This window comes from Halichoeres trimaculatus, unplaced genomic scaffold, assembly GCF_033239565.1.
Source record: "Halichoeres trimaculatus isolate MK-OKI-2021-1 unplaced genomic scaffold, fHalTri1.1 fHalTri1_scaffold_14, whole genome shotgun sequence".
Taxonomy (NCBI): domain Eukaryota; kingdom Metazoa; phylum Chordata; class Actinopteri; order Labriformes; family Labridae; genus Halichoeres; species Halichoeres trimaculatus.
In genome coordinates, this window is record NW_027437192.1 from 23249351 (window position 1) to 23274294 (window position 24944).

Consider the following 24944-nt stretch of genomic DNA (forward strand, 5'->3'; position numbering starts at 1 on the left):
TTGTGTAACACACTGAGCAGCTAACCTTGCTATCTTTGTTAGTGTACAAGCATTTTTAAAATTGAACTTAACTCAGTGATATGACATTACTGTTGTAAAAGAAAGCCAAAATCTTTCGTCAAGAAACTCACCAATAGAAAAATCATTTTAGAGCAATCATCATGCTTCCCTGTTTTTGTTTGAAATGGAATTCATGTGGGTAAAAACTCATGGCAGATAATTTAAAAGATTGTGAAGACTTTTTAAGTGATCCTGAAAAAGTGTTGTCTCTCTAAAAGCTGGGCTGGCAAAGAAAAACTACAGGAGAGCAGAAGAAAGCTTAACAGGAGAGTGACAGAGCACGGCTGAACCACAGGTTAAACTATTTGTGATAATGTTGATTCCAACCCACAGTCAGCCGTTATTCTGCAGTGGTCTGTTCACACTTGAGAGCCTATCAATAAAATGAAGAATGAGGTTATGTTTGCTCTGCTTGGTGAGGTTGGAGTTGGTAGATGAGCGATGGTAGGTATAAGGAGGATTAATTGGCATTACAAGTTACAGACACATCTCAGAGCACCAGGCTGTGAGTAGCACTAAATATAGCTGGCTATTAAACTATGGTACAAACTGAGTTCAAAAAGTTTGCTTGTGAAGTTTTAATACATACATTATGTTTCACTTTGTCGTAAAAATTCTCTTGAACAAAGAAAGCAGAGAGTAAAATGAAGATCAGACCTTGCTTCATTTGCTTCAAACCAAACTTCATTTGCATGGCCCTTGGTAAGAGTCATGTCCTCATGACAGTAGTACCAGTGCTCATGAGTAACAGAGTCTTTCACCCGGAAAAACACAAGCTTTTCTTGAGAGTCCTCACAGACCCTTTTAAGAACATTTGCCTTCAACAGGTGTTTGTCACTCCAACTCTCTGAGTTGGGTACATAGCTGTCTTTTAAAAAATTCAGAAAAATAAACAGAGAAAAAACTTTTCCTTTTTTATAAAAAAAGAAAAGTTTTTTGTACTTAATTCAAGAATTTCCTCATGTTGGTATTGGTTCTTCTTTTTATATGTTTAAAGAATACACCTAGTTGCAGAGATTTTTTTTTTCTCAATACTTAATCCTTCAACAGGGCAAAACACAGAGTGATTTAAGTTTTCTTTCTGCTCATCTTAAGCCTCTGAATACGCCTCCAGCTGTGCACGTATGAATACAACTTGGAGAATTCATATGGGATTCACTTAACACCATCATCTGTTCTGTTTGGTGAAAAAAAAAAAAGACAGAGTGAAACACAGCAGGTTTTGCTGCTCTGCAAGGCAATTTCCGCTGCTTATGGTTGTTTGGTCCTATCTCCAACACAATCGTTTATTCACTCATGTGAAATTAATGGACGTCATTATCAATATCTCTCTGTGAATGCAGCATAGATCAATATTGAAATTCAGATTTGGTACATATTGAATAAATGTTACAGTGCCAGCAAATTGTTTTTAAAGGCTATTAGACCATCTAATAATGAGCCTAAATGTTTTACCAGTGAAGTTATTGAATAAATCTTTAGCTCTGAGTCTAAATATATTAATGCAGACACTGATATATGAGGTGTAATCTTGCTGCCGCATTGTGAGATGACATGTCAATGAATTTCAACCTCAATATCACATTACTAATGGCATTGGCAATCCTTCTGTTTGTTTATGTAGTATGGATAATGAGACAAAATGCACTGTATAATACAGCTCTGAAATGGAAAATGAGATGCAGCAAGCTAACGGTTGCTACCGGGTGTTATAATATCCTGGAAAATAGCTTCCTGATAGTGTTGGCAGCAGTGTTGGTCATTTCTGTCCTGGTTAATCAGAGCTCATATTCATAGCTTATGCTGTCTGTTTCTGTTTTGCTGCTGATTAGAGACATTATGGATCTTATACGGATGCAAATTTCTGTAACAAAGTTGTCAATCATAAAGATATTTCCAGTGAAACATAGAGAGGCATCATTTTCTATCTATTTTAGTCATATTCTTAGTTTACTTGATCATTTGTATAAGCTTACACAGTTTCTTTGATCTGTTGCTTCTTCTAACAGATCATTTCTTTTATCTCTTCAATGCCTTTAACACCAAAATCTTTTCTTTCAGTTCTCTGACTTATGAAAGCCAGATGCCCTGAAAAAATATTCCTTGTTCAGGCCTTTATGTCCTGAACAATGGATCTGAAAATCTTCTGTGCAATTTTTACTCTTTTAAACCATCTCTAGGAAGTTTCTATCATCTCTACAATGCAGCTGTTAGTGTTAACTTCTTTTTGGCTTCAGATTGGTTGAATTTGTATTCTTTGGAGTTATGATTGTTGAGGTGCTTTATCATCTGATTGCTTCATTACTTCCATCCTTTGAAACATCAGCCCCTGAATTAAAAAACAAGCATGATATACCTCAAAACAGTGGTTAGCACCTTGCATGCTACACTAGCTCTTTGACAAGCAAATGCACACACCTACCAGCACTGCTGACTTGGTGTGGGTACACCGTACATGACTGTTTAAAACACAGACTAGTATATAACTTATCTGAACGGCTCTACCTTATACACTGGTCCAACCAAAACTTTTTGACCCTGTACTTCACAATCCCTGATCCCAGGATCAGATCAGGGATTCGATAAATAAATCTTTAGTCTGATGAGCAATTAATTCACCCCCTCTTTCATAGTTTGTGCACATCTGGAATCGATGTACGCACCATTTATGTTTCTTTTGGGCTTTTGTATGAGTGGACATTGTTTTTGAACTAGCAGCGTTTTTCCTCTAATATGGAGTACATCAGTTAACCTTCTCAGCAACAGTACCTCCTGCTTCCTTAACTTAACATTTATCTGCTTTCTGTTCACATTCTACTCAAGGCGTTTACCTTCTGCACAAAAATAAAAACTATATATGTTTCATAGCCATATGCAGTGATGCTACACTTACTTAAAAAAAGTAATCCGATTACTGACTACTCCTTTGCAAAGTAACTTACTTTACTGACTATTTGGTTCTAAAAGAAACTAAGTTAGATTCCAAGTTACTTTATCAGTTACTTTCAGCAGCTGCCGACAACAGCTGCAGCTGCACAATTAGATAAAAATAATTGAAATAAGCTGCGTCATTAAAATAAAAAATAAAACGAGTCTACTTGTCTTTTTTTATCTGTATTTTTTCAGTAACATGCAGACATTGGCAGTAGTAAAAAAATTTCTTTAGAATTATATATATATATATATATATATATATATATATATATATATATATATATATATATATATATATATATATATATATATATATATATATATATATATGCATTTTGAATTTCAAAATACATCTAAAGAAAGCTTTAACTGTACTATTTTTGGTGCACTACAGCACTGTTCAGGTAAATTTTAGATTTGATTTTTTTTTTCTTTTTAAATGCTTTGTTTTAGTCTAGTTTGGTTTTTATCAGTTTCATGTTTTGTTAAGTTGTAGCCTGTTGATCCTGTTTTTGTAATACAATAAGCAAAAAAATAAATGTTGCTGCAGTGTGGGCTCACATAGTCCTCAGTACCCTGCTCGGGGCACCTCAGTCTAAAAAGTCTAGGCACGCCCCTGCTTGTCACCGGGTGTCTCGTTGTAGCCTACGTTACGTTGCTCTGCACCTCAACAGATGGATTTGTGCTAAACAGAAGGTTCAGCTTATGAGAACAGAGGGAGTTACAGTGAAAGACAGGGCTCACCTTTCCCCAGGTAAAAGTCAAATAACTTCTCAATCGTTTATGTCCGCAGTGCGCGGATCTCTTTCTGATTAACTCCTAAATGTTTGAGTCAAAGATCTTAAGCAAACTGCCAGCACAGGGTGAACAACGAACCGAAATATAGTCATCTTTAGCTGATGCAAACTCAAAACAGTGACTGTGTTTCCAGCTACAAAAAAAACCTCTCATCTCCCCCTCTGTTTAAATTTGTGTGCTAGCTGCTATTCCACGCGAGTTGTTCTTATGCTGAAAACGTGATGAATATGCGACTCCCGTCACTCCCCGAGACACGAGAAAAAAAGCATTTCGATTTTTTTTACAAGAAAAAAAAAGAAAAAAAAACGTGGATGGTGATAAAGTTTTAATAATTTTAGAATTGCCGAAGGTACATAATGATTTTTTTTTTTTTTTTGATGCAAATCCATCACTCACCACCTTTCTCTCTTCTGTTAAAAATGCATGATCTGCCTTAAGACTCCTCTGCAATCTTGGTTACCAAGCACTACCATCTCAATGTTAAACTGTTGCAGCTCTAACCCTTTCTAAATATCATGTTTGTCTCCTGTTAACCGGACTTCATATGCATGATTACTTCCCTCCACTGTTTCATCACCAACTTGTGATTTAAGCCTTGTTCTCCTATCAGCACACATGTCACATGTCACACTGACATGAGAGTATAAATGTGTTTGGCTGCTCGTTTGTGTAAGAGGTTAGCACATGCAACAGCCTGCAGAAAATAATGCCCTTTGCTGTGATTGAGGGGTTTAGTGGTGCTGTCTCTTTTCCCAGCATGAGATCCTCTCTGCCTGGCTGCCATTTGTTAATAACTGATAAGGCAGAGTGAGAGCACTGACTTGATGGTGCACTGGAGTGAGCCCGATAAAAGGACAAACAGAAAACTGACTTCTAAAAATGTCAACCGGGCTAAATCACACAAACAACACTGGTTCCTGGTTAACATCCAAAAGATCTTATCCAGATAAAAAGACTGAAAATGGGGCAGACATGAATGTGTGTAGATGTGGGTGAATAAATTAAGCTTTGCTTTGAGCATGGCTGAGATTTCTGAAGGGTTAAAGTCAAAGATGAGAAGGCCTAGAAGCGAGGATTTTGCTGCTTGAGGGCAGAGAGTGAAGATGAACATGCAATGATTTGATAATCAGGATTAAAAAAAAGTAATGATAAAAAAAAGAAGAAACTCCAGACACTTGCTGTCAGAGTGCAGGATTGAATTTTTTATAAATCTGAGCCACTATTCAAACATGTGCAGCATACACCTGAATGTGCACGGATTAGTTGCTGTGTCTGGTAGGTGTGAAGGCTCACATAATGCACACCTGCTGATCTCCACTGAGGGTTCAGAATGAGCGAAGTACTCCACATCAATAAATCAGACAATAGCATTCTCTACCGCTCTCTTTGCACTTAGATGTCTGCATAGGATGTGAAATTAGGCTGCGGGTGGAGGCAGCGAGGGGGAGGCAGATGGAGATAAGGGAAGGTGTCATGATTCTCAATTGCAACCCTGCAGAAATGCATTTCCCCAAATAGAGGCAGCCCGCTGGGGTACATTATTCAGCCTATAGAGCCGAAAAGCTATTTCACTTTATTATCCTACCAGCAAAAAAAATAAAAATAAATAAAAAAATAAAAAATAAAAACAAGCTGACAGGTCGAGACTTGAGGTTTGGTCAGTTTTCATTTCAAATGTTTTAATCTGATTTGAAGGTAACACACCAATGCTCTTGTTCCTTCTATAGAGTCAGAAATAAAAAATAAATAAATGTCAAGAGGAGCCTTTATAGGCACAAGTAGCAACCTACAGAGAGGAAAAATAATGAGTGTTCACTTAGAGCTGGCTCTAAAATCAACCCCAACCTTTGCCTTGTCTTGCACACCTACTGCGCTGTTTTTAAAGACTTTGTTAGGTAATGGTGACATTTTCTCTGACTGTGGTTTCTTCGCAGAGCTTTTCTTTTGTTTTCTAACCGTTTTTTTTTTTTTTTTTTTTTTTATTCTGAGACATTTTAACTAAAGCAAAAGAAACTCTCACTAGTGATTTAATGACTCTTTACACTGGATGACTAATAGCTTCCTTCAAATTGATGCACTAACAGTTCCTTATGTTGCAGCACCTTTACAGAAGTACAGAAGAAGCACTAATCTTGAGAGTGTTGAGATGGGTGCCAGGAATAAGAATTATGAAAGCATTTTTTTGACTTTTTACTTTATTATACAAAGAAAGAAAAGAGAAACACCGGAATGTGCTTTGAGTATCTGGTTGTTTTTGTGGTAATTTAAGCCCCATTTCCACCAAACAGTTCAGTTCGGTTTGTCTCAGTACAGCTTGCATTTTCTGAGTTTCCACTGACTTTTTGGGACCTTTCTGTTGGGCTGCCAGACATAGTGATCTGAACCCCAGAAGGTGGAGCTTCAACACTGCAGTCCGTTGATTGGTTGAAAGAATAGAATAGAATAGAATAGAAAATACTTTATTTATCCATGAGGGGAAATTCAGGAGTCACAGCAGCATTTAAGAAAACAAAAGTAAGAAAGAGTATGGAAAGTGCAAAAAAGTCCATAAGAAATTAGATGACGACATCCCGTCCACCACTCGTCCACCACTCGTCCACCACTCTCCAGCCCAGCCAGTCTCCACCTCCACAGGGTCCAGGACTGAGCCTCTCCAGAAGTCTGTTCAGTCTCTGTCTCCTGGATCCTGTCTGCTCACAGCAGGCGAAGCTCCTCCAATGTGGCGCCGGCGTCCGATGTCAGCTCCGTCAGCCACGTCCGTGAACAGCACAATGCCGCTGGGTTAGCACAGCTAGCTCGTCCATCCCCCGGAGATAGATCCCACGTTCCCAACAACAATGGATGAAAGGACAGGTCCACGTCGTCACCTCCCAGCTCACATCCGAGAACCAGCACGTCGTCCTCACCTCCTCCTCCTCAGCTCGAGGGAAATCATCAAGCCCTACACTAGTTAGCATTGACATGCTACAGGCTGCTAACTGCTAATTTTGCATGTAAACAATGCAGCCATGGTTACATGTAGGATCTCCAGACAAACACAGGAGAAAAGTAGTAAAAAACATCGCCGAAGCCACAAAAAGTTTGGTGTCCGTGACCGACAATGAACCATACAAAGTGATGATCCACTCCAAATACAAAGATTACGAAAAAGAGACGAAGAAATTACAAGAAACGGACAAAGACGAGAGAGCTGCTGCAACAGGCAGCTACTTGGGTAGCGCCTAGCAACGGAAAGAATCATCATTTCCCATGCGAAAGCAGCTTTATTTCTCCAGGTGGCACATAGCTTTCTCTGAAACAAAGCTTGATTGCGCTTTGTAACAAAGAGCCACATGGTAATCACAAAGAAGACAAATTGCTGAAGGTTTTCCACTGTTGCTCTTTGTTGAAATGTGCGGCATTCATTGGATTTATTGTGAGGTACACTGTATCACACTGCTATGGCGTCCCACTATTATGTAACTGATGCTGCTACATGCTTACACGTAACTGGCTTACACGCCTACCAAGAGGAGACACGATTGACTGTAGGAACGCAAACAGGATCAGGCTTTACTGATCCAACCCATACTAAACTGTACTGATCCAAACTGGACTGTTTGGTGAAAGCAGGGCTGAAGAAATAAGTTTAAGTATCAAATAAGTATCACAAGTGATGGAAATGTGTGATTTAGCCATTCCATCTTAACTTTGTTCATGGCTCTGGTCATGTTGGAGTGGCATTTCACTGTAGCTTAAACCATATGTTTTCAGCGCCAATTTTTGAAGATGTTGGAATTCTCACAGACAAACTTTGCGACTTGGATGATTGTGGAAAGTTTTCATTTGATTCTTCAAAAAGTTGATCACAGTGAACAGAGGAAATAAATGTAAATTTCAAAGAGTTAAATTAATGTCAAAGCAGAGACAGTTTACTTTTTCAATAGGAGGACATTGTCTTCAATTCAACAGATTCAGTGGAACAAAGTTCTGTGAAGCGTGTCCAGAACATTTGGAGGTATAGCTCTTAAAACACACGGGACACTTTTGAGCAGACATAAAATCTTGATGCCATCGTAGCGTATCATGAATATTTGGTGAAATTATCCCTTATGTGGGCACAGTGATACTTTCAGAGCCTTGATAGTAGCTTAAAACGGAAGTGTCCCAGCGCTATTCTCTCTACTGCATGAATTTTACAGTGGTGAGAAAAATCAGATGAGTCATATTGTCACTTCAGTGCATTAAAAAATGAAGATGGGTCCGTGAGGAGAAGGGGGGACAGAGTGGGGCGGGAGAGCGACAGGAAGTAAGGGATCTACATATTTTGCCATCCTTGGTGATAACATTAATGTCAAGGTGGAAGGGGGAAGGAAGACATCAAAGCTAATGAATATTTATGGATGCCCACAGTAAAGTGCTGTTTTAGAGTGAAGTGGGACAGAATGGCCTCATGAAGACAGCACTTTAGGGCCTAGTCTTGCACAGACTGTAGGTCTATGAATATTCATTGTTCATTGTCCCAAAAACAATTTGCTTAACGCTTTGGACTTCTTTTCATCCGTACAATGTGTGCCAGGGTTTACCAATGCATGGTTTAGCTTATAATGCTAATTATCTGTACTTGCGGCAAGGTGAACTTTTTATTCTTGAGAGATACATAATTATTATTTTTTCAGTCACAGAAATGTTAACCACACCTATCCTTCAATTCACCTCATTTCCAGGTGGAATCCAGAAATGCTATTTACTCTTCTCCACACCATGGAATATATAGATTTCAAGATTTCACAGTCCAGCGACACAGTGTTAGCAAGACTTGTCACCATCTGCTGCACATATAGATGTTACAATATAGAATATATGTTTGTAAGGATAATGATAACCCTCTCTCATACCAGACAGCATCATGTCCTTAAGCATATTCCACAACATGCTCTATTAGCCTTCCTTCAGCTCTACTGTGCGATACATTTGTCAAAGTGTCATGGCAGCTGGAGCTGGCGCTGTTTAAAAACCCTGTATGTCAGGTGTGTGTATGAAAAATCTTACTTCTGTAGAGAAAATCTAAACAGACTCAAAAGAGAAGGGCCAAGTTAAGCGAGAGGTGGAAAATATGTTTCCAGGTCAGGACATATAGGATGTTGCTATAGATACTACTTTCACTTTCACTTTACAAAGAAGTCCCAAAGCTCCCACCCACTTTTCTAAAGAAAATTGATGAGAAGAAAAACTTTGCTTTCAAACCTTCTCTGAAGCATATCCTACATGAAGCCTTGTGCTACATTTTATGCCTTTCAACTGAAATAGCAGCACTGTACTTCCTAAAATATCATATTTCTCAGTAAATTTATGCCGCCATATATTTAAGACAGAGGGGTGAACTTCCTGCAACCTTATGGTGACGGATTTGGCTTAATGTCTGCAAAAACAGCATGAGTCTATCAAAAAGGTGAACTGTTCTTGAGCATGACTTTGCATTGAGCTGCTACAAAGGATGGCTCGATTGCTGTGACACAAAATGAGGCAAACCTTGAGAAAGCTTCGGGTGCTGGTTTGGAATAGCCTTTATGTGTCCTATGCACAGAGGGTAAAGTCCTGAAAGCCCTGATGGTCCTGGTTCAAATCAAACCTGGGCAAAAATAAGTTTCATGTATACCTGAAACAGAGAGGAAAAATGAGAAAAAAAATAGATCCTGCAAAAATGAATAAATAAATAAAATAAAAAAAATAAAAAATTAGACAGATTAATGAAACAAAAGCTCTGCAGATTTTATTCTGTATCATGCAAGTATGATGATCCATACTGCAGCCAGTCACAGAGATAACTCATAATAATCAGTTGTTACCTACAAAGAGCTGTCATGTTATCCATTTGTTCTCTTTTATTTATTCTTATTTTGTAATATCATTTTTAGCCATTATATAGTTTTTAAAACCATGTGCAAGAGCTTGAATCCAAGATAAAATGTCACGTAACTGGTGGCAAATGAAATCTCAAATATCACAGAACACCAGGGAGCACTTCAAGCTCGACAGGTTCAAACATTAAACATCCAATTTCTGGGTTTGTCACAGCTGTGAGATGCAAACAGTGAATAAACAACGTACAAGATTGCAGTTCAGATTTCCACCTGATACCAAATAATACTGCATTTAAAGAACTCTTACTCTTAGAAAGCTATTAATGTATCTGAGTGTTAAACTTAGACTTTTAAACAATAAATTGGGATTATTACCTGTTTCTATTATTTATGCCACCTGCAATGTCAGATGATGCAGTTTTAAAAGAAAAACACTCCAGTGAATGAAATCTATCAACTGTGAGCTGTATAGCCAACAACATAACTGAGTTGATTTCTTTGTTAACTTTATGAAATGTTTCAAAATGAAATGAGATTAAGTGAATTGCCATGAAATACTAGCTTTGCACAGCACAGTCATTCATTTAAGCAGAGGGTGACATATTAATATAAATAATTTACACTGTTTTGCTTATTATAAAGGCTGCTGTGCAGTCATTAAACCAGTGATAAGAAGTGTGAAGAATGCCCTCTCACTTCACAAACAGCTTTGTGGGCTTTGAATTCTAACATCATTTACTACAACTGTTGATTGGTCGAAGTGGTCTCCAGCCTCTCATCAATAGAGCTGTGATAAGGTTACCAAGCCATCAGGTGTCTCTATGATTACCTCGTTCAAGGCACCGGTTTTGATTTTTATTCAGGCACAAATCTTCACAAGGCTGTATTTGCCCATTGATGGGAAAGAACTCACACTGGGAACACCTCCTTGTCAGTGGAAGCCTTACTTCTGATTGGCATTTCTGGTTCAACAAACCACATATTTAGCAGAGGAAAAAGAGGCAACAAACAATCCACCTCAATAAACATGCTACACAGTAAAGAAGTAATGTCATTTTAAAAGAAAAAAAAGAAAAGAAAAAAAGGTCCTTGTTGTTCTCTTAAAAAATACACTGTACTTTTCCCTCACTTGCCATGGGAAAAGCAAAGAGAAGTAAAGATCACTTTGCTTAGTCATGCTACGCTAACAATGGCTCTCCCAGCTGGCTTGATTTAATTAATTGAGAGAGGCTTTGTAGCACATGTGTGTTTGTGTGTGTTTATGCACCTTACTCTACAGGGAACAGGCTAACCCACTGTAAACAGAAAAATAATTATGAAAAACACTTTGCTCCCTCCAATATCAACATTTGCACCACTCCTCTTCTGAATCCTCCCCATCAGTAGTCTGCACCCCCAACTCTGCAGCCATCATTAACAGCTCCCTCCTTTAAGTCTAAGTGCCTCTTCCTGTCTGACCGCTGCAGGGTCACCTCTTGACACGATGATGTAAGCCTGTCCCTACAGCCTCTTACCCAGGCCCTGTGGGCTTGGTGCCTGATGTTGGAGAGCCTTAGTAGGCTCACATAAATCATGTGAAGTGCAGGCGACTGCTGTGTTTCATTAACCTAGGTCTTAAAAAAGCAGAGAACCTGCTCTGAAGTCACACACGTGGCTTGTTCAGACAGCTCTTTCAGTTGTGTCACAGGTTTAATGACAGTCGCGCTAGCAGGGAGACAGAACTGATATAAGCAGGCAAGAGGAGGAAGAGAAATAGATGTCTAACTAGCTTGAGAGAGAGGATAGCTTGTTACCTTTTTTTTTTTGCTAATGCAACAGAAAACAACAGGTCTTTTCTTCAGTCTGAGCTAACTTCAGGGCAGTATGTCGGGGTAATTAAAAGAAAGTAGAGTGGCTCAGAGCACCAAATCCTTCTTGTTACAATTTTGAAACCAGTAGGAGACAGTCTGTTCGGTAGTGTCTTAAAGTATCTCTAACATTATGTTTCAAAAGTATCGCTTGGTTAAAACTCAAGTTGCAGGGAGGCAGTTTTTTCATCTAAGAGCATGGTGATACTTGGGAGAAAGTTGTCTGGGTATCATGTAACAAGGTTAACAGTTGAGTGTTTCAAACATTTCCCATCTCCCACACATCCTCCTCAAACTGCATTTATGCAGAACCACTCAAAATCTCGGGTGATGGAGCAGACAGGAGAGGTGTACAAAACTGAAGTGGGTATTGAAGTGCCTTCAAGCCTTAAACTAAAACGGTGTTTGCAGTTTGATTTTTTTTTTTTTTTTTTTGTTATCAGTTTGTGTGTACTGTGTGAGTCAAAATCAGGCTGTTGGTGGACCCTCACTGTGTCGGTGATGGTAATAGTTTGCCGAACCTTGGGGGAGCTGCTCGGCAGGGGTGTGTGTGTGTCTGTGTGTGTGTGTGTGTGTGTGTGTGTGTGTGTGTGTGTGTGTGTGTGTGTGTGTGTATGTGTATGTGTGTACGTAACAGCAGGAAAGGGTAGAGCAGGCCCCACAGTGCACGTCTCAACAGCCAAGTCATCAACCCTTTTAATCCAGCCCAGCAGGGATGTGTTTGTGTTTTTGACAGCGCATGTGTGTGTGTGTGCTTGTTTGAAGAAAAACTTCATGACAGCTGCTGCCACAGATCAAGGCATGAATCTGTCCGGGAATATTTTCCACCATGTGGGGTTTACTGGTCTAAAAATATTGACAAATTCTTGATTGGTCCATGATGTGTTGGTTTTGTGTGGTACTGTTTGAAGTTATTTTAAAGTCTTTTGTACAAGCCTCTGATCCTTTTCTTCCTTTGTGTTTTTTTCTTCCAGGACGAATGTCATAGGATGAACACTGCTGGTGGGGTGTGTCTGTCTGTGCTGTCCTCTCTCCTGGCTGTGGCTGGGGCCCTGGCTGCCTTGTCTGCCCTCGCTCTAGCTCCTCTCTCTGCCCTGGCTGAGGCTGCCTATGGGGCTGCCAACGGCATCCCCAGCACCGGGGCAGAGGGGGCCCCATCATCCGTCTCCTCATCATGCTCCAGCCTTGTAGCTGGGGTGCTCTATGGCTCTTTCTCCCTAAGGGAGCTCTTTCCCTCCAGGGCGCCGGGCTGCTCCTGGTCCCTGGAAAACCCTGATCCCACCAAGTACTCCCTCTACCTCCGCTTCACCCGCCACCCTGTCATCTGCCGGACACACTCCCCCATGCTACTCTCCCTAGACCACCACCAAGCAAATCAAAGCTGTCCCCCTAACTTACAGACAGTAGCTGGCCGGGATCAGGAAGTCATTGATCTATGTGGCAGCCAAACTAATCCAGATGGACCGTACACCTTCCTACAGTTTGATAAGAACTTTGTCCAACTATGTCTAACAAAACATCCAGCAGCAGACGAACCTCAGGTTTCAAAGGATTTGCTGGAGCTACGATTGGTTGAAGTGTTACTCATCAACAATGAGAACTCTAGTCAGTTTACCTGCGGCGTGCTCTGCAGGTGGTTCGAGGAGTGTTTACGCACAGAAAACAATGGCGACCAGGAGACAACTGATGGAGATGGTTGCGGGATGACCCAGACAGGATGTATTTGTCCGAACCACAACATCATGGCGCCGCCTGTTCCGCTACTTCCGGAGACACCGCACAGTTTCAGCAATGGTTCAGTCGTTCCTGATGACTGCTGTGTCACCGAGCTGCACTCCAATGATGCAATTGCTATAGCACCCAGAGATGTCAGACAAGGTAGGGCTGTGGCACATGGGCACACTTTTCTGCACTCCAATTCCAGTGGTTTTTCAGTAGTTCCCCATTAATTATGAAAACCATACAACAACTCAACCACTCATGCACTGTTGTCTACTTGTGTACTCAGCTTGCAGTAACAGTTACAGCAAACAGACAAGAAAACTTTGCCTTGTTATTCAGGTCTTTGATGCCACCTTAGGGAGGTCACAGGCCTCAGCTTGACAGAGAATTTAAGATTTGAATTTTGTTTGTTGGCCTTTAATTAAAAAACGATGCAGTTCAAAGGGAGGCCATTAAGCCTCCCATCAAAAGATTTGCAAATGGCTGTCTGAAAATTCAGCCCTCTGATCTATATTTCAAGATTCCCCCATGTGGCCCAGAGGTGTGGCTCATGGGCCTTTGCTTCCACGCTGTGCACAATTGTGTATGTGAGTGTGTGTGTGTATGTGTGTGGGTGAAACCATCTGTTGACAATGCCAAGACAAGATCAGATTTGACACCGATGTGCCCACGTATGTGCACATGGTCCTTCATACATCAGTGGGTTGGTTGGACACGACAACCCCTTTTGCACAGTAGCTCATGGGGATATGTGTGGTTATGTTAAATGGCATGAATCTGTGTGAGTGTGTGTTTTTGTTTGATTGGGTGTTCTGTGCCTATCAAAGGCATGTTTTATTCATACAGAGATTGACAAGTGCTTAAACCAAAGCTTTTTGAACTGCCACCAGAGTGTTTCTGTACTGAAATTTAATTAGATCAATCTAGATGTGACAGCAGTAGAGGAAGTATGTGGTTTCTTCCTATAGTTTGCTGAATTATGTAACCAGCTTCCTCTGGGAGGATTAAAGGCATGTTTGCAGACTGAACTGCACTAATTAAAGGCTGGTCTTCTGTAGTCGTATATTACGTGGCAAGTCCTGCCTTTGAAAATACACTAACACACATACAGAGAGCTCCAGGAAGAGTGGTGCCTTGCTGACAAGAAGGTTATCATTCACACAGGTTTATCAGCAGAGGTGCGTTTGTAATTATTTCATAAATTAAGGAGGGGGCAGAGGAAGAAGTGTAGTGGAGGACTGACAAAGGAGGAATCTTCTTATAGTATGAGTCACATTGTAGCATTGTTCCCAGAGATGAAGGCCCTGATGAATAGTGTAACTCTCTAAATTGATGCCTCATTGTCAGGGAAATACTAAACATACTGTATGCTGCTCGTCTGGGTGCCCCGTCTGCTTCTCTGCATCTCACCTCAAAGACACTGATGATACACACATACTGGTTAGCTTCTGGTCAGTCGATAAGAGATGACTCACATCTCACAGACATGTGCTGTGAACTACAGAGGGCCCCTTGATAGGAAGATACCCTGAAGAAGTGTTTACAAGGCTTTGTATGCGCAAAGCCGCCTTTTTCCAACCAATTCCCCAAAGTCCTAATTACCCTATAATATCAGAATTACTGTAAACCCAACATCACACTGTCAGAAGAGGAGAGGGGGAGATAATCTTGCTCCTATCCTGTTTTTCTCCTGTCCCATTTCTCTATTCAGGAGAAGACAAACACTTGCGCCCTCGCTGAGTCAGAGACTCTTGAAAACAAAGCTTTAATGCCTCCCACATCTCTGCCTTTCTCTGTCTTTCAATCTTTTTTTTTTCTCTTTGACTCTGCATCCATTCCTGCAGCTCCTCATTTTTGCTTTAGATAACAGAGGTTTTTCTTATTGACACGAGTATAACTTGGAAATGTGTTGTTCTGAAAACACATGCCACATTATGCTTCTGCATTATTCATGCAAGAGGCTTGTGTTGAAGAATCTTCCCTGTAGTTTCAGTCTAAACCTTTTTTTTTTCAGTAAAGAGTGCTTTCAGGCTGTCCTCACAACATGTCACAGCCTCCTTTTCCACTGCATTGCTTAAAAAAAGTGTTGTGGTTGCACCAATCATTGTGCAAAGTCTACTTCAATATATTAACTAATGTAAGTTCATCAGTCTTCCTACAAAATGAGTTGAGGGTTGACTTAAAGCAGCGATCGGGGTCAAATGCCTCCCTGACACTTGGGCAGATGAGCATATTTGTCAAATATTGGACAAAATAAGGGATAGACTGATTATCAGCTGGGCCGATTATCAGGGCCAATAATTGGCATTTTGAGGCATCTGCCTTTTTTTGATCCGACAACCGATAGGAAACAAATTTAAAACTGTGTTGTTGCAGCTCTGATGCAGCCGCTCCACTGTCTGCAGTCACTACTCAGTCCTCAGCACTGTCTCACCCACAGTATCATCTGATTGGTTACAAGCAGAGCCATGGCTTTGGGTAACAGCCAATCAGCAGAGCAGTTATTACAGTTATTGCAGTTGCATTGACATTTTGAAAACTTTATTTACTGTAGAAAACTTTAGCTATTTTTTTTTCTGTTTTCATTTAACTTTATAAAACATGCTGCTGAGCCCGGGAGCTGTTTCATAAACATATGCTTGAAGGCATTTGAATAAAGTAAAGTGTTGGAGTTTGTATTATTCAAAATTTTGAAACCAATATTTTCACTTCGACTGCAAATTAATATTGGCTTCAAAAATCTGATATTGGCCTCCTTGACTACAAATCACCGGTATCGGCCCTGAAAAATCCATATCGGTCTGTCACTAGACAAAATCAAACGTTTTTTGAAGTTTTGAGCCAGCACATGAACAGGAAGAGCTTTCACAAAGGCCAAGAAACTCTGACAGCAGTATGTAAAATTTGGGGAAAAAAGTTGGGTTCTTGTGATATAAACAGGCAAATCCCTGTGGTTTGATGAGCTGCACAAAATGCTGTTAACTCCACCAGCAGTTGAACCGCTAGATGCTAAGTCTGAGGTTGTTGTTACAGCAAGCACCTCTTCTTCTGCAGATGCTAAAGATAGCAGACATTTGCCCATTGCTATCTTTATACTAATTACCTCTTCTTCATCTGCAGTGTGATGAGTGAAGTATCTCTGCGTTTCTGTTGCTGACTTGTTTTGTCACTGCAAACAATTTGCTCCAGATTTCAACCAGAAGCTAGCCAGGCAAAATAAGGACACCGTTTTGGAACAACTTTTCTAAAACATCCTTGTCTCAAATCACCCTTAAGCACGATATTCAACCCTGAACAAAAACTCACCAACCCGTCACAAGTCTGGTGCAAGTTCCTGAAGTCACTAACCTGTGTGACGTAAAATAAAAAATGTCCTGGGTCTCAGTGGTAGAGAGGTTTTTTCATGCTTATAATGTGTATTAATGGTTACTCTGTAAGCACTGATTACATTTTCCACTCATGTTGGAGAATGACTGAGAGGATAATTGCGCTTAAGTATCACATGTCAAATGTCAAACCAATATGCAGTTAAACTGAATTGAATCCAAGTATATTGAACTAAATGCCTTTTCGAGGGCGCAATAACTTTCCAAGGCCAGGCGTTTCCATAGAATCACTGCTTATTTAGCTTTTTTCATCTGGTTGAGTAGCAGAGTGTGCTCTTTCCAGAAGCTAACCATTTTACATTTTATCTTGATTAACAAAGTAGTTTTGATAAATCACAGGGGGAAACTGCACTGTTGAAAAGACAAGCTCAAAGTGAAGAAATACATGTTATTATTTCCCTTTGACTCTCAGACATGAAGATAGAATGTTAAGAAGCAGTGAGAGGCAAGTGGACACGTCCCCTCTCTGCTGTGTCATTAAGCTATGTCCATGGTACCATGTAGGGGCTTAACAGCTATACTTATACACCACAAGAGATGACTAAAGAGAAAGCAAACAGGCTTTTTGATATTCACTGGCAATTTGACAAAGCTTTCCATTGACTGTTGCATTGCAGAGTTTGCAGAGTTTGCACTGCACCTCATTTTCATTTACTGTCTTGAAAGAGCTCCTGCACATCCCAACCCATCATGGAGCCTCCCCTCATCCTTTTTTGGGCTGCAAAAACCTCAAATGTGTTGCTTCCTGGCTGGGCTCTATTCATCATGTCAGTTTTTTGTTGTCATCAAGTTAAATATGATCTGGTTCGTAGACAGTTTATTTTATTTCAAAAGTCACTGGGCGTTTTTAAGTGGTTTCTGTGCATTACTTTTGTCCTGCTCAATGTGCTTTTTTGTTAAATTGACTTGTCACAGCTTTGGTATCTAGCAAAAAGAAAAATGTCGCTGTATGCTGCCACCTGTTGCAGACAGAACAAAGCTATCGTCTCATGAACTATTTGATTATTTTAATGGTGATGACAATTTAAGTATTCTAAAATCATTGCTTATTTCTAGTTATGAAGAGGACAAGTAGTGCAGAGCTGCAGTGCCTTTTTGGGCAGCCCCCCCCCCCCCCCCCCCCCCCACCTGTGGGCCCTGGAACAAGAGCATCTCTGACCTGGGCCATTTTAAATCCAAACTGAAGACACATTTATTCAAGATGGCTTTCAATACCCAGTAGTATAGTGACACTTTTATTTTATTTTATTTTATTTTATTTTATTTTATTGCTTTTATTCTTGATATACTTATCATTTTAACTTATTGTTTTAATACATTTTTTTTGTAAAGCACTTTTGTTGTTGGGTGGTTGTAAAGGGCTGTATACACAAAGCACATTTACACCTTCTTACATCAATGAGAAGTAAGTGGAGAGAAGAAATAAAAATGAAAGATGAGTGGAAATAATAATGGAAAATTTACAAAAGAAAATAAGGAAAGCAGCAGGGCAGCTGAGCCACGACAGGAAAACTTTTTAAGCTTGAATCTGGTTTCTTTTAGTTGGGCTGTATGCACTGCCTTCCCCAACTGAAAGAGAAGAGAGAGAAAACAGAGAATAAAGTAAGTAAAGAGTTACAAGATAGGGAAAAGCTAAGATGGAAACTCTACAAAACTCAACGGAAACTCAAAAAGCCCATTCAGCTAAATCAGGCTATCATGTCTTTTGGATAAAAGATTTGTATATTTCACAAGATGAATAAGTTAGTTAAAAGTTAGGAATATGCTTATTGCATGATGCAATGTGTTAAAATGTTAAGAGCAAAATCGTCAGAGTGACACCTCTTCACCTGTGAGGATTGTTCGGTTTCCATGCAGAGTGAGTGCTCTGTACATAAAGAGAGGATCTTTGATGTATCTCCGGTAAAAGTTAAGCTAAGCGCACGGTAAATGTTAAGTCTGAGAATGACTCATAAGCACGCTGAATGTGTTCTAATTGTTTGAACCTTGGGAAACTTTCATCTTTGTAAGTATTTGTGTGTTCAGAGACATTAGTTTGAGGTCACAATTATATTTTATTTGAAAGCTCAATGTAAACAGGCAATTGTTGCTACAGCTATCTATGTAGTGTTTAGCATGAATAAGCTAGCTACCTGTATTTTGTACAATGGCGCATAGTGCACAGTGTTATGTATGTTTTTTCTGTATCTTTCAGTTACATTAATTTATTTACTACAAGAGACCTCTGTAAGAATACCTTGTGTACAGAGTTTCTTTATTAGTTCGCTGGCTGTCTAGCTTCACATAGTCATGTGTCGTGAGGACGGCACACAGGCTGTATGGAGGTACCTACCCCCTACTGCCCAAAATTAATGAGTAATAAATACAGAGATGAGAGGAGACATACAAGAAAGTTCATGGAAGGGAGAGATGGGCTAGAACACGGTTTTTGCTCGAGCTCACCCAGCTTAGTTGGGCTGTACGCACTATCTTCCCACTTCTCCCCTATTTCCCCAAGGAATGAGCACAGGGATGTTACTGAAAAACAAAAAGGAGCAGGGAAGTGACCTAGCAATCTGAATTGGGTAGAAGTAAAACACATAGACAATATATTATACCTAGCCTAGTACTAAACAAATACTCCAAACTGTAGTTTAATTAGCCCATTACTGTGGCTTAATATTATTCTTATCTTACTCCTGTGAAATATTAACTCCCCTTATGGCACATAGGTAATCTCTTGTGTTGAAAAGATTTTAATTAGACATAATTCATTAAAAAGAAATGGTGATAAGCAAGTAATTACCTTTAATCTCATCTAGGTGTTTTGCCTCCAAACTGGAGATATATGTATCTTCCTACAATACTCCTATTGCTTATTATCTCCTCATTGACATTGAGCCTGAAATGAGTCCCTCTGACTGACCTTCACTGAGCTCACGGTATTATTTCTGCAGCGGCTAAAACCTCAGCTGCTTTCTCAGTCTCGCTCTGCCTACAGCTGAGGAATGGTTTTCTTGAGGATAATGTATCTTTATTACTGGTATGCATGACAGGAACAGTGACCAAATTATACTCTGCATGGCATTAAGTGACCTGAGAGGACACCATTTTTCTGCGCCATGGAATCTGTCAATAATTAAGGGGAGGCCTATTTGTATTTCTTCCCCGAAATAGAAAGAGAGTATTACACGTTTTTAAAGTACACGTGCAAATTATTTGCTTTCTGTGGTCCACATTTGCATTCCATATGTATATTTTTGAATTTAAAAGAGAGGTCCTTTGGGTGTCTGTCCATCAAATATCCAAATGTATTACCTCGTGACACAAAACAGGTTTGAACTGTATATCTATGTAAAGCAGGGTTAAACAAATGTTGACTCATTTCCATATAAATTGAGTATTAAGGGGCACTGCAAGCCGAAATGTGCAATTTTAGAACACGTTAACGATATCATTCCTACTTATTTACCTCGTGAAGACATTTTATTTACTCAAATTTTACGGACGTTGGTTTAATATTTAAGTACAAACATGTTTTGGTTATTACTGAGTTTCTCTGAAGACTTACAAATGTCCTGAAGTAAAACCCTTATATCTGCCAAGCTGCCCATCACTAGCACTATATTACACACAATATGCTAAACCACATTTCAAATGGCTCAGTAGCCTGACAGCTTCAACAAAACTGTGAGTGAATGATACTACAGGTAGATGACACGGTACAAAGTAGACTGAAAAGAGCCTGTTATATTATACGGATGCAACAACTGAGTGGGGTGTGAGTGCAAAACAGCTTGGAATGCCAAAATTGAAGTTACAGGAAAGTTACAATGATATGTTATTAAAACTTCTGAAAGGTTAGCTCAGTCCAACTTGATATCGTTCAGAAGGGGCAGAAAACATGCCTCAGAGCAACTCCTGCACATCTAATTTGGAAGCTTTTTCTCTGCTGTTGAAGCCAAAAAAAGTTTCAAGCACTGTACTTGCACATGACCCGTGTTGCATAATTACTTAGCTCAGCAACCAAGGCCAACTTGCAGCGTGTTCCCATGCTGGTACCCACGTTGTGAAAATCCAAATTCTACCCCAGCTCATGATGCAAGTCCAAGAAACTACATACAGTACATGACACAGTACACACACATATTCTGTGTGTGTCTCCCTGAAACGTGTGACTGAGTGTCAGGGCTGTGGGAAATGAAGGAGGGGGGGAAGCTCCCTGTGGTTCACCCGTCAATCAAACCCCATCATAGCTGACACAGAAAGTGTCTGAAGCAGAAACAAACACCGCTGTGTATCACCATCTCATTTTCACTAATTCTCTGCTCCTCAGCATGGTAACATTTTCTTGTATCGATCTCCGCCTTACCTCCCCTCTACCTCTTCAAATTATCTCACTTTTTTCTTTCAGCCTAAATTAGCCAATAAGTACACATTCAGTAGGTGGTTGATTTTCCGCCAATGTCCCATGTCTTGTTATTTTAGTTTGACTGTTTCTCACATGCAGCAGGTAGTAAAACTGGGGGACTTATTCTAACTATACAGTTGGTGCAATTGATTAATTAAGGACCCAAGGATGTTCTTCCAGTCTCAATGAAAGCAGTCATTAACCCAGTTCAGATGGTTGCACAGAGCCTATCCTTGGATATTCCTGCTATAAAACAACCTGACAGGGTCATGCTACTTTCAAAAAAAAGGGAAAAGAAACAAAAAGGAACAGGTATAGGCAGCTTTTGTATGGGCGCCTAATGGAGTACACATGCAAGAACTGTACAGGACAGGTACAAGGTGAGCGATCTTGAGTGAAATTCTCAGTAACCAAAGGGTTTTGATTGAGAAAGCAGTTTAGAAATAACCTTTCTTAGGTTGTTAAAAAAAAGTCCTTTTATAATATTTCTATAGAGGAAGCTTGTTGTTCAGAGTATCTTCTAATAAAGTAAGGGCTAGAACTGATACAGCGGGAATTTTACTGTGACAACCACCCAGTGAGCAATCAGAAGATGTCTGCTGTTGAAAAGACGGTGACAACTGGGTGAAAGCTTTTCAACATCTGTGTGGAGTTATCAATGTTGAGCCAGATTTCACAGGAAAATCTGCTTATGTCACCAGATCCATCACACCACAGACACATCAACAGTTATGTATAAATAGTGGCCAAATGGTGGGTAATTAGAGCATCACAGTCACTAAAACAGGTTTTCAAAAAAAAATAGCAGCAGGATCCAAAATCCTGATTGCCACATGGCAATTAGCCATTTACAGCTGCTTTCATGCTCCTACTAAAGCGTTTATCTTTTGTCAGGTGATAATCAACTGTCAGTATCTGAGTAATTCTGACATTCTGAGCCAAACACCTTCTATCTTCTTTATCCTTCTTGCAAAGGGTGGTAGTGTTTGTCGCTGCTCTTTCCGTCGTGTTTCTGCACTCCCGTGTTAACGTTGTTTGACAAAAAGACAAAAGATGTTAAAATGCTGTCTTGAAAAACTACTCTGAAGAAATGCTGCCCAATAACCATTTCCGACCCACCTCCGCTCCTAGGGCGGGCAGTTTATGAAAATAATGAGATAAGAAATGGGCTGACTGTCTGAATATTGCTGTCTTGTTTGGCTTGTCACAAATGTCACTTTGCCCTGTTCTTAACCAAATTTAAAATACCTCTTAGTGTTCACAGGTCATGGTGACCTATTTGTTACTCTGGGGTGACAGTTAGAGCCTTTGGTTGGTCCAGTACTTCAGTCTGAACTTATAAAATTCATTTCAATAGGATTTTAGAATGATGAATTCAGGTTGTCAGATAGATGGACTGACTGACAAGTTGATTACTATCAGGAGTGCCCAAATTCTTTTCAGTGAAGGGCCAAAAATAAATCAGGGTGGAGGGTTGTGGGCCAAACCTAAACATTTATGTTGCAGTGCATGATATTAAATTTTCCCTCCAGCATAATTGTGCAAAATAAGTACTCATATCAGAAATTTTGAAAATTTCAATACTTGTCTTTACTGTATGTCCCATCATGAAATTACTAAACATCCATCATCTTAAAAGACATTTAGTGAAATATAACCTGAACAACATGGGACACAGCATGCTCCTATAAAACCAAAATAGTGCATGTTCCGTCCTTTCAAAAGACTTTCTGCCTCTATATTTGGCATACTGCTGTGAACTCAATTTCTGTTAAAAAAAAAAAAAGTACTCATATTCCCAACTATTTTTAAACTTTCTCTAGACAGAGTGCCACTGTCTCATGACCCTGCATCTTCTCATTCTCTGGTCATGGACTTCCACATTTGAGCTGATAGAATTAGCCCCACCCTACTCCCAATGCAACACAATGTTAATTTGTGGTCAGGAGGAAGTGCAAAAATAAATAAATGATGAATGAGAAATTTAGGCTGCTGGCAGTGGGAATAAAATAACGATAATGATTCCACTTTGGAATCAAGTGGTCTAAGTCACTTTGTATGGCCCCGCCTTGGATTTAATGGATTCTCTACTGAGGATTTAGTGTCCAAAATGCTCTTCAGGTTATTATACCCAAGTCTGGTTCTGAAAACTAAATCAAATCTTGTCAAAATGTGAATTGCAGCTTTTATTATCTATGTGTCTTAAACTATGTTTAATCTACAGATTCATGTGATGTCTTATATAAATATTTTATAGGAGAAACAGACATAGATGGAGGAGGATTTTCTATGATAATATCTGAGGGAGAGAGGATTTAACAAAATGATTGACCTGACAGGAGATGCACACAGAAGGGAGGGGTTGAGTAGCCCAAGCCAGATGAAACTGGATTTATTTTGCTTAGTCTGCATTTCCAGGTCCAATCACCTGGTTATGTGTGAGCTTCTGGAAACTGTGTTTTCAGCGTTTGGATAAAACCCCTCAGATAATTATTTGTTTTCGCTACATTAGATGTGTCCTTCAATGAAAATGTCCATAGAGGACACAAATCTGTACGTTATCCACTGTCAAGATGATCATTTTCATATTCCAGTGCCACTTCTGTTAGGAGTTTGCCTGCTGTAAGAGAAAACATTACTGCTTCAAAATTCTACAAAGGTTTTTTTTGAGTTTCACTGACTGAAAGAGTTTTCTTTTTGTTTTTGACAAGGTTTTGTTAATGAATACCAGACCATCAGAAGCATTTCCATGAAATTCCCTGCAGACATCAATGTTCCACTCGAGCTCACTCATATAAGACACAGAGGTAACCAAACACTGTCATTTGAAAACTTTTAATTAGTCTAAAACTTTGGTTTGTAACCAAATGCCAGCCATATAAATTCTCAGGACTACTTCTTTTAAGCTGGTTGATTTCCTTAAGCTGCACAGTCTTCAACTTTGTCACTGTCCTTGGCAGTATCCTGTTCACATTTGGGGACATTAAGATCCCAGACAACATAATTGGATGATAATACGTCCTTTACCATGTTAGGTGGGACTTTGAGTGACCTGACAGACAGGTCTTAGAAACAAGAGCAGAAGATAGATCCCATTTATGACACTTTATTCTCTGTTGGCTTTAAATGAAGCCAGTACAGTCTTTCATCAGCCACCTTAGAAAGCGAATGAAGGGCCTCTACTTAGGGCCCCACCCAGATTGTGCACTGGTTGGGTTATGCTATTGTTGTCTTTCTTATTTCAGCTTTGATTTCTGAGATATTGGTAATTTATATTCTACAACGCAGTTTTTCATTCAGAATGAATCAGTACCAATCAAGCACTAATGTGTTCACGTATCCAGCCTACGATCCACATATCTATCCTTTTCCCATGCATGACAGTGAATATGTCACCATGCTGGATGATGGATGCCTCCCAGCCTGCTCTATTTTAAAGACTAAGACTGAGAAGGCTAGATGTGTGATAAGGACCAGTATTAAAGCTCCTTATTTTATCACTTTACCACTTCAGCTCCATTCGCCAGGACCTCCTTAACCCATCTGCAAATCAAACCGTACATTAAATCTATCTTCTTCTCTTAGAATAGGCTTTGTAATGAAATCAGCTGTAATAGGCTGTGAAGGCTTCTCATTTGTGCAAAGAATATCTTTAACATTATTGTTCCCACTCTGCATCAGTCATTCTTGGGGGACATTACACCATCCTTTCTGTGTTGGCTCATCCATCATGCTGTAAGCCACCACTGCTGTCTTGTAATTTAATTAGTTGGCTTGCATGCATTAACGTGGAGCTGCGAATTGAGCTTCTATATTCCACCGTCTCCCAGAGTTGCAGAGTGTATGCTGGATGTATCCACCATTAAGTTTTCACTAATCGAGGTATGATTGGAAGTGTTTGGTAAAAATATCAGGCAAAAGCTAAATTAAAACCACCTGCAGCCGAAATTGAAAGACGCTTAGC

At 39.7% G+C, this 24944-nt stretch overlaps 1 protein-coding gene across 11 annotated transcripts in view; it reads left to right on the top strand.

Moving 5' to 3' along the window:
- adgrb2 (adhesion G protein-coupled receptor B2) overlaps positions 1-24944 on the top strand; it is a 286386-nt gene that overhangs the window by 73866 nt on the left and 187576 nt on the right. For all 11 annotated transcript variants that reach the window (XR_012599510.1, XM_074686141.1, XM_074686147.1 and 8 more), the window contains exon 2: positions 12457-13360. Coding sequence is in view for 10 of the 11 variants with exons in the window: in XM_074686141.1 (XP_074542242.1) it covers positions 12472-13360 (889 nt within the window). In the remaining variant the exon portion in view is untranslated. The remainder of the gene's footprint in view (positions 1-12456; positions 13361-24944) is intronic.